General features: G+C 35.3%; 2 protein-coding genes across 2 annotated transcripts; one reads left to right on the forward strand and one right to left on the reverse strand.

The window, feature by feature from the left end:
- The first annotated feature begins 4,136 nt into the window (after nt 1-4,136).
- Nucleotides 4,137-8,517, forward strand: LOC106343274 (nucleolin 1-like). Its single transcript, XM_013782442.1, has 13 exons — nt 4,137-4,245; nt 4,323-4,371; nt 4,764-4,927; nt 5,004-5,090; nt 5,163-5,279; nt 6,857-6,961; nt 7,054-7,092; nt 7,159-7,244; nt 7,333-7,453; nt 7,528-7,625; nt 7,709-7,885; nt 7,975-8,246; nt 8,321-8,517. The coding sequence occupies exons 1-13, from the start codon at nt 4,222-4,224 to the stop codon at nt 8,347-8,349; spliced, it is 1,368 nt and encodes a 455-aa protein (XP_013637896.1). The 5' UTR covers nt 4,137-4,221; the 3' UTR covers nt 8,350-8,517.
- A 30-nt stretch (nt 8,518-8,547) lies between these two features.
- On the reverse strand, nt 8,548-11,909 carry LOC106343273 (endoglucanase 5-like). Its single transcript, XM_013782441.1, has 9 exons — nt 11,556-11,909; nt 10,931-11,344; nt 10,458-10,544; nt 10,182-10,346; nt 9,966-10,089; nt 9,635-9,798; nt 9,235-9,559; nt 9,118-9,168; nt 8,548-9,031 (listed from the first exon to the last, which is right to left on the reverse strand). Exons 1-9 carry the CDS (start codon nt 11,766-11,768, stop codon nt 8,703-8,705), a joined length of 1,872 nt encoding a protein of 623 aa, XP_013637895.1. The 5' UTR covers nt 11,769-11,909; the 3' UTR covers nt 8,548-8,702.
- Between the last annotated feature and the right edge of the window lie 1,370 nt (nt 11,910-13,279).

Raw genomic sequence — 13,279 nt, forward strand, 5'->3', positions numbered from 1 at the left:
ATCTAAAATGCATTGTAAATATTATGGTGGTAAAAATAAAACGTACAATCTATTTAATTTATATTGGGATAGATTTCATTAGTCTAGTTTAATAAAGATAGGCTTTTATGAAATTAAACCAAAATATCAAAATAAAACAAATGCAATCTATTTCTATTAATTATTTAATTTCGATAATATTAGGCTGCTTTTAAAACAAAAACAAATTAAAACATATGCAATAAATAACCCCATCTTCTATGTTTTTTGGCGTAAAGACAACTAAATTTTTTTGAGAAATTGCCAAAAATATAATTTCCAAAGTACCATTTTTCATGTTTATACTAATCACTTTTATCATCATCTTTAATGAAGGGTAAAAGACATTTATAACCTTTTGATTAACTTGGACAAAAAAAAAACAAATGGTTAACTAATCTAAACCCTAAACCATCAACTCTAAACCCTAAACCCCTAAACATCAATTCTAAACACTAAACCCCTAAACCCCTAAACCTTCAAATCTAAACCCTAAAACATCAACTATAAACCCTAAAACATCAACTCAAACCCTAAACCCTAAACTTCAACTCTAAACCCTAAACCATCAACACTAAACCCCAAACTATCAACACTAAACCCTAAACCCTAAAAAGTAAACTCTAAACCCTAAACCATGAAACATCAACTATAAACCCTAAACCCCAAAATATCAACTATAAACCCTAAACTCTAAACCTTCAAATCTAAACCCTAAAACATCAACTCTAAACCCTAAACCCTATATTTTTCTGAAATTCGAACCATAAACCCTAAAACCCTAAACCTTCAAATCTAAACCCTAAAACATCAACTCTACGGTTTTAGGGTTTAGAGTTTAGGGTTTAGGATTTAGGGTTTAGAGTTTAAGATTTAGAGTTGAAGGTTTAGAGTTTAAGATTTAGAGTTGAAGGTTTAGGGTTTAGGGTTTAAAGTTGATGTTTTAGGGTTTATGGTTATTTTTTTAGGGTTTAGGGTTTAGAGTTTACTATTTAGGGTTTAGGGTCTAGTGTTGATAATTTAGGGTTTAATGTTGATGGTTTAGGGTTTAGAGTTGAAGTTTAGGGTTTAGGGTTTTGGGTTTAGAGTTGATGTTTTAGGGTTTAGAGTTGAAGGTTTAGGGTTTAGGGTCTATAGTTTTTGTTTCGGGGTTTATGATTTAGAGTTGATGTTTCAGGGTTTAGGGTTCGTATTTAAAAAAAAATCGGGTTTAGGATTGATGGTTTAGGGTTTAGGGTTCATATTTCAAAAAAAAATAGGGTTTAGGATTGATGGTTTAGGGTTTAGAGTTGAGTTTTAGGGTTTAGGGTTTGAATTTCGAAATACTATAATTCTAAAAAAAATTAAAAAAATAAGGGCATAATATTTATTTTTTTAGATTTTTATTTATTTAAATATTTATTTATTATATATATAAAGAATAAGGGCATAATATTTATTTGCCACTTAATGAAAAAAATATTTTTGAAAATGTCTCTTTATTGGTGGTAAAAATGAAAAGTAATAGCGTAAAAGTGGTAAACATGTAATTTTCCCAATTTTTTTTCCTAACTAACTCTTCAGATTTCACCATAAGTTTTACGGATTGATAATAATTTAATAGCCTTGTCAATATATGATGCACGAAATCCCTTATATATTAATCGAAGATCATTTTAAAAAATATAACCTTAACTTTGTACTAATTAAAAAGAAATCATGCTTAGGTGTCACTTAATTAGGATGCCAATTTAGCTTGCGTGTCAGCTTAAGAATCAATTGAAAAAATGTTGGCACAAATTTAATTAATAGGGAACATTATATTAACTCAAAATATAAGAATCACGTATTGTTTCCTTAAATAAAAGCTACAAAATTACCTAATATTATTAACATATATATGACAATTAATGACTATGAATAATAAAGATTTGATAACAATTTTTGCATCTTTCTTTATTTTTGTTTAATTTTATATTATTAAAAAAAGTCACATTAACCATATAATAAAAAAATTAGATTTTTCTTATATGTTATATTTTGAATTTTTAAATGACTTTAAATTACAAAAATGAGGAAACCTTATATGTTAGATTTTTTTCTTATATGTTATATTTTTAATTTTCTAAAACGACTTTAAATTACAAAAATGTAAGTTTTCCTTAAACATACGATTAAAAGCATTAAAATTACATGTATCAATTCGATGGTTGATCTGAAACCTTTCAAAATCATATGAAAGATAAATGTCAAAATAATTTAACTGTGAAAATAATACTGTTCATTTTTTTTCAAGAATGTGTTAGGTGGAAAAAAAATAAAGATGTTGTGTCATATTTTTTTAATGTTCAATCCGATCAACCCATGATATATTAATTATAGTTTAGTTCCATAATTTTTAAAAAAAATCGATCCGGTCCATCGGAAATAAATTATATAATAACAACAAAAAACATTGTATATGTATAAATAAAATGATCAAATATGTATATAAAATTATCGATAATTTATACAAATAAACTCACTCTGCAAAGCGCATGTCTTATCCTAGTAGCTAACTAATTGACAAGATTTTATGGATCACTAACTCAATGCTAACAAATATAGTTGGCATCACAAAATTAGTGGAAGTACTACGAAATTTTGAAAGTAGACAAATATTGTTTAAGGTAAACAATGAATATATTTCGTATCTCTAACACAATAAATCCATCTTGTAAAACTTTTAATAGTGGGCTAGCTCATCTCCATCTTCTCCCACTTCATATTGTAACCATTATTTGCAGAGATATCATCGGTATTGACTTGTGCAAGATAACAATAAAAACAAAAATTAATTAGATATGACATGAGCAGATTTTTTAAAATGACAATTTCTAAGGATTTATATAAATGCAACTAAGATATGAAGAACAATGATCACACGTCTAAGGATTTTTTTAAAAGAATTTTGTAAAACTTGAAACAATGGGTATTTTCTAAAGATTTGTATATATACAGTTAAGGATACCGAAGAACAAAAAATGTTATGTTTTTTATAGTGGATGGTCTAAAGTTAAGGATAAAGGTACATAAAATCAAATAGTATGTATGTGTTGGCAATATAAGAAACGACTAGATTTTGACCCGCGCTTTCAAAGCGCGGGTTTATTTTTGTTTTTTTTTCAATTGACAAATATTTAGTAAATGTCACATTTTCATATATTTGTATTTTATTTTATAAAAGACTTAAAAATTTTATCTTTATTTATCGTATTTCATTTTAAATGACTATTTATGTTAAAAAAATTAAAATTTATTTTTTTAATGAATTAAGTTGGTATAACTCTGATAAATTAATTTTATTATGGGGTTAATATTTTAATTAAAAAATTATATACTTTTAATAAAGATTTATATTTTTCAATAAAAAAATTCAATTATTTTTATGAATGCTTAAATTATATTAAGAAAAGAAAAAAATAATAATTAAGAATAGTTGAAAAAAAATTATTTGAACTTGGACTCAATGGTCGAAAGGAAAAAAAAAAGGTGAGAATTGAATCTGATTTTTTAATAGGCCCAAATGGCCCAAGAGAGATTTGATTTGGGCTGGATCTAAAAATAATGACCCAATATAGATTTGTTATTAATATTACTTAATTGCCCTTAATGAAACATGCAATGTTAGTGAAGGAAACATACCCCTAAGGTAATTACGACAATAGGATCCTGCTTTAATAGTATAGATATAAACGATTTTCTGGTTAAATACATTACGAGAAGTTTTTCAATGCTTATAGCATTTAGTTTGAGCTTTTTATATCGAAGGTCCATTTAAAATGAAAAAGTTGACTTCTATTTATTGTCACAAGGCCGAGGAGAATAAGACCAAAATTCCTTAAAGCCCAGCCTACCGAAGAGCACTAAAACTCAGCCCATCTTAGAGAGGGATGTGGTACTCCGTTTTGACCTAGTTATTTTCCAACCGTTGTCACTATTTACAAATTGATATCTTTCCATAAAAAAGGCGATTTCACTTCAAGTGGTCGGAGAAAATCAAATAACACGCGCGAGTAGACAGCCGTTAGATGGAAAACTCGAAAAGACAGCTTTACCCCGAAACCAAAATCAAAAAGATTATAAATACATATCGTAAAACCCTAAACTGAAAAATATCTTCAAGCAGCTGTTGCCTCTCTGCCTTCACTCTTAAACCTAGCAGTCTCTCTTCTCAAATTCGCCATGGGTAAAAAATCCGCCACCAAGGTAAGCTTCTTCTCCTTCTGGGTTTTCTAATTAGCTCTCCTTCCTTCTCTTAAGATTGTAATGACACATTGCTTCAGGTTGAAGCAGCACCTGCTGCCATTAAGGCCACCAAGCCTTTGAAGAAAGGTATGAACCTTGAGCGTTTTCGTTTATATATTGCTCCTACTTGTACATTTTGATGGATAAAGTTATTTAATTTAGTTTACCCATCTCCTTATTACCTTGTTCATTTGTTTGTTTTGGAATGTGTCTGTCATAGGATATAATATACTTGCTTATATGTACTTATAATCTTGACATTTCAGCTCCTTTGTTGATACAGGTTGTTTTATGTTGAAGGGGTTGCTTGGTTTTAACTTTGTATGCTTTTCTGATATAGTTCGTATTTAATTTTTAACAATGCCCCTGCTTATTTTGGACTATTTGAAGTATATTGACTGTTTAGTCTCGATATATATCCTATTGTGTTGAAGGGGATGCTTGGCTTGGTTTTAACTTTGTATGCTCCTATTCTTCAGGTAAGAGAGATCCTGAGGATGATTTGGACACCAAAGTGAACCTAAAGAAGCAGAAGAAAGATGTGATTGCTGCTGTTCAGAAGGAGAAAGCTGAGAAGAAGGTGCCTAAAAAAGTTGAGAGCTCTGATTCATCTGACTCTTCTGATATCGAGGAAGAAGTCAAGGTATTGTAGTGCCCTGTTCTTGTTTGAAGTACCCTATGAAGCATGTTGCTATAACCTTGTATTCTGGTTTTTGAAGGAACCCGCACCTAAGAAGGCCGTTGCTTCTACTAACGGAACTGTTGCAAAGGATGACTCATCCTCTGAGGAAGAATCTTCAGACGAGGTCAACTTTCTATTACTATCCAAGTTTAGTTTGATATCCTTGGATATTTGTTGACACACCATCTATTTTCAGGAAGAAGTTGCAGCTACCAAGAAACCTGCTGCAGTTGCTAAAAATGGCTCAGTGAAAGCTAAGGCAGAGTCCTCGTCTGAGGACGACTCTTCTGATGAATCAGATGATGAATCTGAGGTGACAAGTTTATTCTTATATCTTCATTTTTCTATTTGTATATTCTGCATATATATATATATATATATTCCAAAATGGCGCCTAATTACTCAAGTATTGATATAGATACCTGCTGCTAAGAAGGCAGCTCCTGCTACTACCAAGGCTGCCAGCAGGGCTGATTCATCCGAGGAAGATTCTGATGAGGTTAGCTATATATATATATATATATATTCCAAAATGGCGCCTAATTACTCAAGTATTGATATAGATACCTGCTGCTAAGAAGGCAGCTCCTGCTACTACCAAGGCTGCCAGCAGGGCTGATTCATCCGAGGAAGATTCTGATGAGGTTAGCTATATATATATATATATATATTCCAAAATGGCGCCTAATTACTCAAGTATTGATATAGATACCTGCTGCTAAGAAGGCAGCTCCTGCTACTACCAAGGCTGCCAGCAGGGCTGATTCATCCGAGGAAGATTCTGATGAGGTTAGCTATATATATATATATATATATTCCAAAATGGCGCCTAATTACTCAAGTATTGATATAGATACCTGCTGCTAAGAAGGCAGCTCCTGCTACTACCAAGGCTGCCAGCAGGGCTGATTCATCCGAGGAAGATTCTGATGAGGTTAGCTATATATATATATATATATATTCCAAAATGGCGCCTAATTACTCAAGTATTGATATAGATACCTGCTGCTAAGAAGGCAGCTCCTGCTACTACCAAGGCTGCCAGCAGGGCTGATTCATCCGAGGAAGATTCTGATGAGGTTAGCTATATATATATATATATATATTCCAAAATGGCGCCTAATTACTCAAGTATTGATATAGATACCTGCTGCTAAGAAGGCAGCTCCTGCTACTACCAAGGCTGCCAGCAGGGCTGATTCATCCGAGGAAGATTCTGATGAGGTTAGCTATATATATATATATATATATTCCAAAATGGCGCCTAATTACTCAAGTATTGATATAGATACCTGCTGCTAAGAAGGCAGCTCCTGCTACTACCAAGGCTGCCAGCAGGGCTGATTCATCCGAGGAAGATTCTGATGAGGTTAGCTATATATATATATATATATATTCCAAAATGGCGCCTAATTACTCAAGTATTGATATAGATACCTGCTGCTAAGAAGGCAGCTCCTGCTACTACCAAGGCTGCCAGCAGGGCTGATTCATCCGAGGAAGATTCTGATGAGGTTAGCTATATATATATATATATATATTCCAAAATGGCGCCTAATTACTCAAGTATTGATATAGATACCTGCTGCTAAGAAGGCAGCTCCTGCTACTACCAAGGCTGCCAGCAGGGCTGATTCATCCGAGGAAGATTCTGATGAGGTTAGCTATATATATATATATATATATTCCAAAATGGCGCCTAATTACTCAAGTATTGATATAGATACCTGCTGCTAAGAAGGCAGCTCCTGCTACTACCAAGGCTGCCAGCAGGGCTGATTCATCCGAGGAAGATTCTGATGAGGTTAGCTTATGTACTTTAACGAGATCATCAAGCAGCTTTTGATGTATTATATTTGATTCATTGACCATGTGTTTAACATTTTGCAGGAAAGTGAAGATGAAAAACCTGCATCTAAAAAGGATAGCAGTAGTGATGATTCTGATTCTGATGAATCAGAGAGTGAAGATGAGAAAGAAACCCCGAAGAAAAAGGTGAGAGCAATGTTTACTTTCCATTATTTTGAACAGAAGCTGTATTGCTGTTTGCTGATTGAAAGTTACTCCATTCTGTTTTATAAAAACAGAACTCTGATGCTGAAATGGTGGATGCTGAGCAGAAACAGGTAAGAATCCCATTGTAGTTGCTTTAATGTCTTTGCTTTGTATTGATTGTGCTTTTTGTCTTTCAGCTTAAGACCCCATCGACTCCTGCTACAGGAGGATCGAAGACACTCTTTGTTGCCAATCTATCATTCAATGTTGAAAGATCAGATGTGTAAGTAGCATCGTTTTAACTATCTCTTTCTCTTGTCTAGTTGTTTATTTGTTCATGGCCTTACTTAATTTTTATCCTCCACATACAGTGAGAATTTCTTCAAAGATGTTGGCGATGTTGTTGATGTCAGATTTGCCATGTCAAAAGACGATGGCAGGTTCAGAGGCTTTGGCCATGTTGAGTTTGCTACTGCTGAACAAGCACAGAAGGTGAGGCGGTTGTTTTGGCTTATGATGAAGGATTTAAAAGGTTGATTGCGGATTACTAAGTCGTTTGTTCGTAGGCACTGGAACTTCACGGCACATCCATGCTTGGTCGTGATATTCGTCTTGATGTTGCTCAAGAGAGGGGAGAGAGACCCGCATACACTCCACAGAGCGGGTATATTGATTTTTTCTATTCATGTCTTGGATTGTGTATTATGTTCTTGTGTTTATAGTATTCTCTTTGGCAAATTATTGCAGTGCCGGTGGTAACTTCAGAAGCAGTGGTGGTGGAGGTCAATCGATTTTTGTTAAGGGATTCGACTCTTCTCTTCCTGAAGAAGACATCAAGAGCGCATTGAGTGCGCATTTTGCTTCATGTGGAGACATCACGAGGGTTTCTGTTCCCTGTGACCGTGAAACCGGAGCTTCCAAAGGGTTTGTGACTAACTCCTCTCCACTTTATTACCAGTTTTGTGAATGTTCTCTCATATGCTAAATTAAACAGATTGGTTTTTTTTTTACAGAATTGCTTACCTTGATTTTAAAGACGGCACAGACAAGGCGTTTGAGCTTAATGGTAGTGACATGGGAGGATGGAGTATTGTTGTTGATCAACCGAGGGAGAAGAGTAGTGGCGGATTCGGTGGTGGCGGAAGGAGCGGTGGTGGTCGTTTTGGTAGTGGAAGGAGCGGTGGTGGTAGAGGAAGAGATAGTGGCCGTGGTCGTTTTGGTGGTGGAAGGGGCGGTGGCAGAGGAAGAGATGGTGGCCGTGGATTCAACAGACCTAGTTTCTCAGGTAACTTGATCTTGTTTCTTGAATCTTGATATTAAATAACTAGCTTCTCACTAATTCATGGTTTATTTTGGCAGGTAAGAAGACCACCTTTAACGACGAGTAGAAGCTTATATGTAGAAGAAAATGCTCTTCTTATGTTTTTAACTTATGATACTTCACTTCCTTTCTCTATTGTTTCAGTTTTGTTTCTGTTCTAGTTATGTTTTTGTCCGAACCTTCAATTTTTGTTTGAGTGTTAAATCAAGCTCAATCTTGAGTTCTTTTGGTGTTATATCATTTTCTTTCTTCGATTCCTTCACTAGGTAGGCAAAAATAATTATCTCTCAAGGGACACAAATTTACATTTCTCAGATTTAGTCTCAACTTGGTTGGCTATTTTCAAATCTCACACAATGCATAAACAAAAAAAAAAAAAACAAAAAGAAGGAAAATGGAATCTTAATTAAAAGAAAAGGATTAGTAGTAACTTAGGACAGAGACCTTAGCTTGAGGACCACCTTGCACATAGACAAAATCGTAAGCTTGCCCTGCTTTCAAAGTCTTTTGCCACTGAGGAAGCTGGTAAGTATTCTTTTGCCCTGTTGGGTTAAGTCCCCATATAGGTCCTGTGAGATCTTCAATCTTAAGCTTGAGGCCTGATATCGGTTTCTGAGAATTGTTCTTGATGATCACTTTGTGTCTGTAGTACCTCGTGTTCCAGGCCATCCAATTTGCAGTTATTGAATGAAGAAACTCGATTGGTGCACCTGATTGCTTTGGAGTGTATGTTGTTGTTGCTTTGTAAGCTGAAGTTGTGGATGAGTGTGAGAGAAAATGAGAATCAGACACTGCAGAAAAGTTACAAAAGAAGCTGCAAGTAAAAAATATCAACCTGGTGGTTTTGGTGTTTGGTAAGGTTTAGAATATCCTCCTCCATAAGAACCTACAAAATTCCAAAACATTAGTTGATGATCCATTGAACAAAGAATTATTTGAGCACAAGGTTTACCTAATTTTCCAGAGAGTTTAGCGAATAGACCAACGAGTGGAGCTGTTCCAGACAATGTTGGTTCTGTCTGCTCGTAGTTTGTCCGGTCATCGGAATAGTAATCATTCTGGTCTGGTCCACCAACAAGAGCACCATAGATAACATTCGGATCAGCTTGAGCCCTTCTATACCAAGAATCATATCCTTGTACACAGTTCACAGTAGACCGTTGAATAAAGATTGAAGGGATCGAAGCGCCTCTATGGTGAACTCGGATTGGATATTTTGGTCCATATCCAACTAAGTAACTCATCCCTTGACGGTTCTTTCCAAGAATATAATCAGCCTGCATGAGAAAAACTCGGTTAATACATTTAAAATCACTTGAGAAATGGTTTTGTGTTCGTGAAGATTTGGTTACCTGAGATCTTGAAAAGTCTAGAAGTGCTTGAGGCGGCACTGAACCATCAGGACAGTTGAGTTTAGCGTTTGCTGCAGATAGATAATCCGAATAAATCGCAAGAAGAAATGCAGCCGCAGATGCATATTGCAGATTGTTCCACTCTCTAACATACATCAAACCACCTGAATTAACAACACCATTTAACTTTCATAGCTTAGTATTTTTTAAAAATAAATTGAAATTTGTAAATCGACCCGGGAATAAGGATTTCGATTAGACTATTAAACTTTCGTTACTTGGACTTGAAGTTAGATTTGTTTAATATTTTAAGTTATAGGAGTTAACTTACCAGGAGTTGTTTGAATATTGTAGCCACCATTCTTCTTGAGACAAGCACAAGCGAAGTAATCAGCTTTCATCTGATACTGCTTCAAGGTCGAAGTATACGCACCACCTTTACCTTCTAACAAGATCTATGCAAACATACAGAAATCAAACATGGATCAAGATTAGTCTTCTTGAAACTTCAAGAAAACAACATTCTTGAAGAAACCAGTAGGTTTACCTTGGAGAGAAGGACTTGAACACCGGCGTATTTGTTATCCCAAGAGAATTCTTTCATTCCCCAGCCGGTTCCACCCATGTAACCAGCATTATTTACAGCATACTTCAAGTAATACTCGTCCCCGGTGGCACGGTGTAGCCAAGCCGCAGCCCAAAGAAGCTCATCCTTCAAAACATTAACACAATATAGACATTATTTATTGTACTGAAACAATATTCAATGGAAAGAGAGAACTGGAAGCAAAGATTTTGAGAGATCAGATCAAAAGGGATTTACCGAGTAACCAGATGACATGTAGAAAGCTTTTGCATTTGGGATTGAATCAGTGTATAATCCTCTGTATTTGTCAGCAAATGAGAAGAGCTGAAACACAACAATAGGTTTCCAAAATATTCAGAATCTAAATTCATATTCTTAGCAAAAAACAAAGTTCAGAATCTAAGCAGAAACGGATCCATAACATAAGACTGAATATATAAACTGAACCGGACTCATAATCAAAACCGAACCAGAATTTGGACAAACATCAAATTTAGTGTGCCCGAATCCAATAAACCTAAAATAATTGTCTTACCGTATCAAGTATCAAGTATCAAGTATCAACTACACTAGAAAACCAAAATATGCAAACCAAGCAGAACAAATAACTAAATACCCAACATACCCAAAACCATGATCATTAACCAAACCAATATAAACCAAACCGAAATTAAAACAGATAACCAAACCAAAATTAAGAAAAAGCGAACCTCTTTGGCATGAGTCAAGAGGATAGCAGAATAAGAGGAGTTATACGGCTTGAAAGCTAAAGAAGCAGCGGCTAAAGCAGCAGCGGTTTCACCAGCCAAGTCTGAGCCAGGATGGTACTGGTCAAGCTTATAAGCTGTTCTTGAAGTGGTCATGTCCTCCGCTCGCTCCCAACAGTAGTGATCAGATTTTCCATCTCCAACTTGACCCCATAGAACATTAGGCTGAGGATGAGCCTTGATGAAATAATCAGTACCCCATCTGATTGACCACAATGTCTGTTGCATTTGGTTCGAACCGGATAGCTCCTTCTGGTTATCAACCGCAGCCCACGATAGCATTGTTACTGCGAAAGCCATTGGTAAACCGAATTTCACATGGTCTCCTGCATCATAATATCCTCCCTCCAAACTCACCTGTTCAATCATATATATATAATACCAACGTCAATATCATTATATACAAATAGTATTAGCATCATCATTAGAAATACAACTCAACAAATGCTAATTTCGATAATTAGTTTGCAATGACCATCTCACGGAAATAAATCATATTCTGATATATATTAGGTGTATGTCCAACTATATAATATACGAATTAAGTGTATGTTATATATGGACTTACGCCTTGAGCAAGACCATCCGCGAGACCAGAATGGCTACGCCATTTGACACGTTGGGCAGCTGGCAACTTCCCTGACCGTTGAGCCTCAAAGAACAAGAATGTCTTGTCCAGGGCATTTCCATAATTGTAATACTCCGCTGCTGCAGTGGCTGCCCCGAGGAGAACGGTCAGTAAAAGGTTTAAGCCGAACAAAGACCCACCAAACTTACTCATTTCTCTGGATCAATGTTACTTTAGGTTAACTTCTCTCTCCCAAAAAATGTTCTCTGTTCAGAATTGTGATGTGATTAAGTGTATATAAATAGAGAGAGATGTTTTGTCTGTGACTTTGGTGTGAGAGAGGAATGTAGAGAATCAAATAGGTACATAGTTTTGCCCGAATAATCATTGTCTTTGTCTTACTTGTGTTCGTGTGTGTTTTGTGCGTGTTTGATAATAGTTATGGCCTTCACGTTTTGTTAGAGCTTCTCACGTTGTACTTTTAAGACTTTTGTGCAGAAGCTGAACCAACATTGAGTTGCCACGTGTATTTATTGTTAGCCGTTTGATGAACGTGATATTGACCATATATTTGAATAGAAATAGATGAATGTATCTTGTAATGCAAAAAGTCAACAATAATATTTTGGTTGATTTTTGTTAAGGCGTCGATGGACAAGTTCCATTCGTGGTATTCACATCTTGCAATTATTTTCTCCCGATTTAATCATATGTTCTGATGTTCGTAATTTATAGTTTTATTTTGTCGGTTTGTTTAACATGTAAACAAAGCTATAATGTTGAATGATAATATTAAGAACGAGGAGAACATAGGCTATGTTACATAGCTAGACTGAAAAATAACAACACCTAGATCCTTGTTCTCTCCGTGATCTCGTTATGACTCGTTAGGAACTGACACCATTGATCCAGAATCATATGCGTAAATTGGTTGTATGCCTCCATCTGAAGCAGCACTTAAGCAATCATACAACGTTTTTTTTCATATTCTGGTTTATTCATCGCCATCAATCTCTTTAACGATGGGACATGAGGCTTCTTATCCTTAGGTATAGAACCGGGTTGAATAGTGTCAGTGCTTGAAGTAGTGAACAAGTTAGACCGGCTTTGAATAGAAAGTCTTGGCCTATACTTAATTTTTTTTGCTCAACATCGAGAATTGACCCCCTTGGACACTTTCATTGATATTAACATCTGACGGACATTCCGACGGACATTCCGACGGAAAATGAAATCGTCGGAATATACCGAGGAATTTCCTCGGAATATACCGACGGAATTCCGAGGAAATATCAATCCGTCGGAATATTCCGAGGAAATTCCGAGGAAAAATGTGTTCCTCAGAAAAAACCGATGAATTCCGAGGAAATATTATAGCCGTTGGAGAGCTGTTGGGGGATTTTACAAAATTCCGAGGAAATTCCGACGAACTAGCCTTTTCTGTCGGAATTCCGTCGGAATTTCCTCGGTCTGTCGGCAGGATTTAAACTATAAATACAAGCACTCCTCTTCCTCTTCATTCACTCCATATCTTCATCCTCCCTCTTACTCTATTTACACACGAATTTGATTCATAAAAAATATGTCTTCTTCAAATTATTTTCGTTCTTGGATCGATCGACCTCATTTGGATCCGAACACGAGATTGCTTACGGAAGAATACCAACGAGGTATAACCGAATTCATGGGGTTAGTTCACCGACAACCGGAAGCAAAAACAGGTA

This window comes from Brassica oleracea, chromosome C5 (assembly GCF_000695525.1).
Source record: "Brassica oleracea var. oleracea cultivar TO1000 chromosome C5, BOL, whole genome shotgun sequence".
In the NCBI taxonomy this organism is placed as follows: domain Eukaryota; kingdom Viridiplantae; phylum Streptophyta; class Magnoliopsida; order Brassicales; family Brassicaceae; genus Brassica; species Brassica oleracea.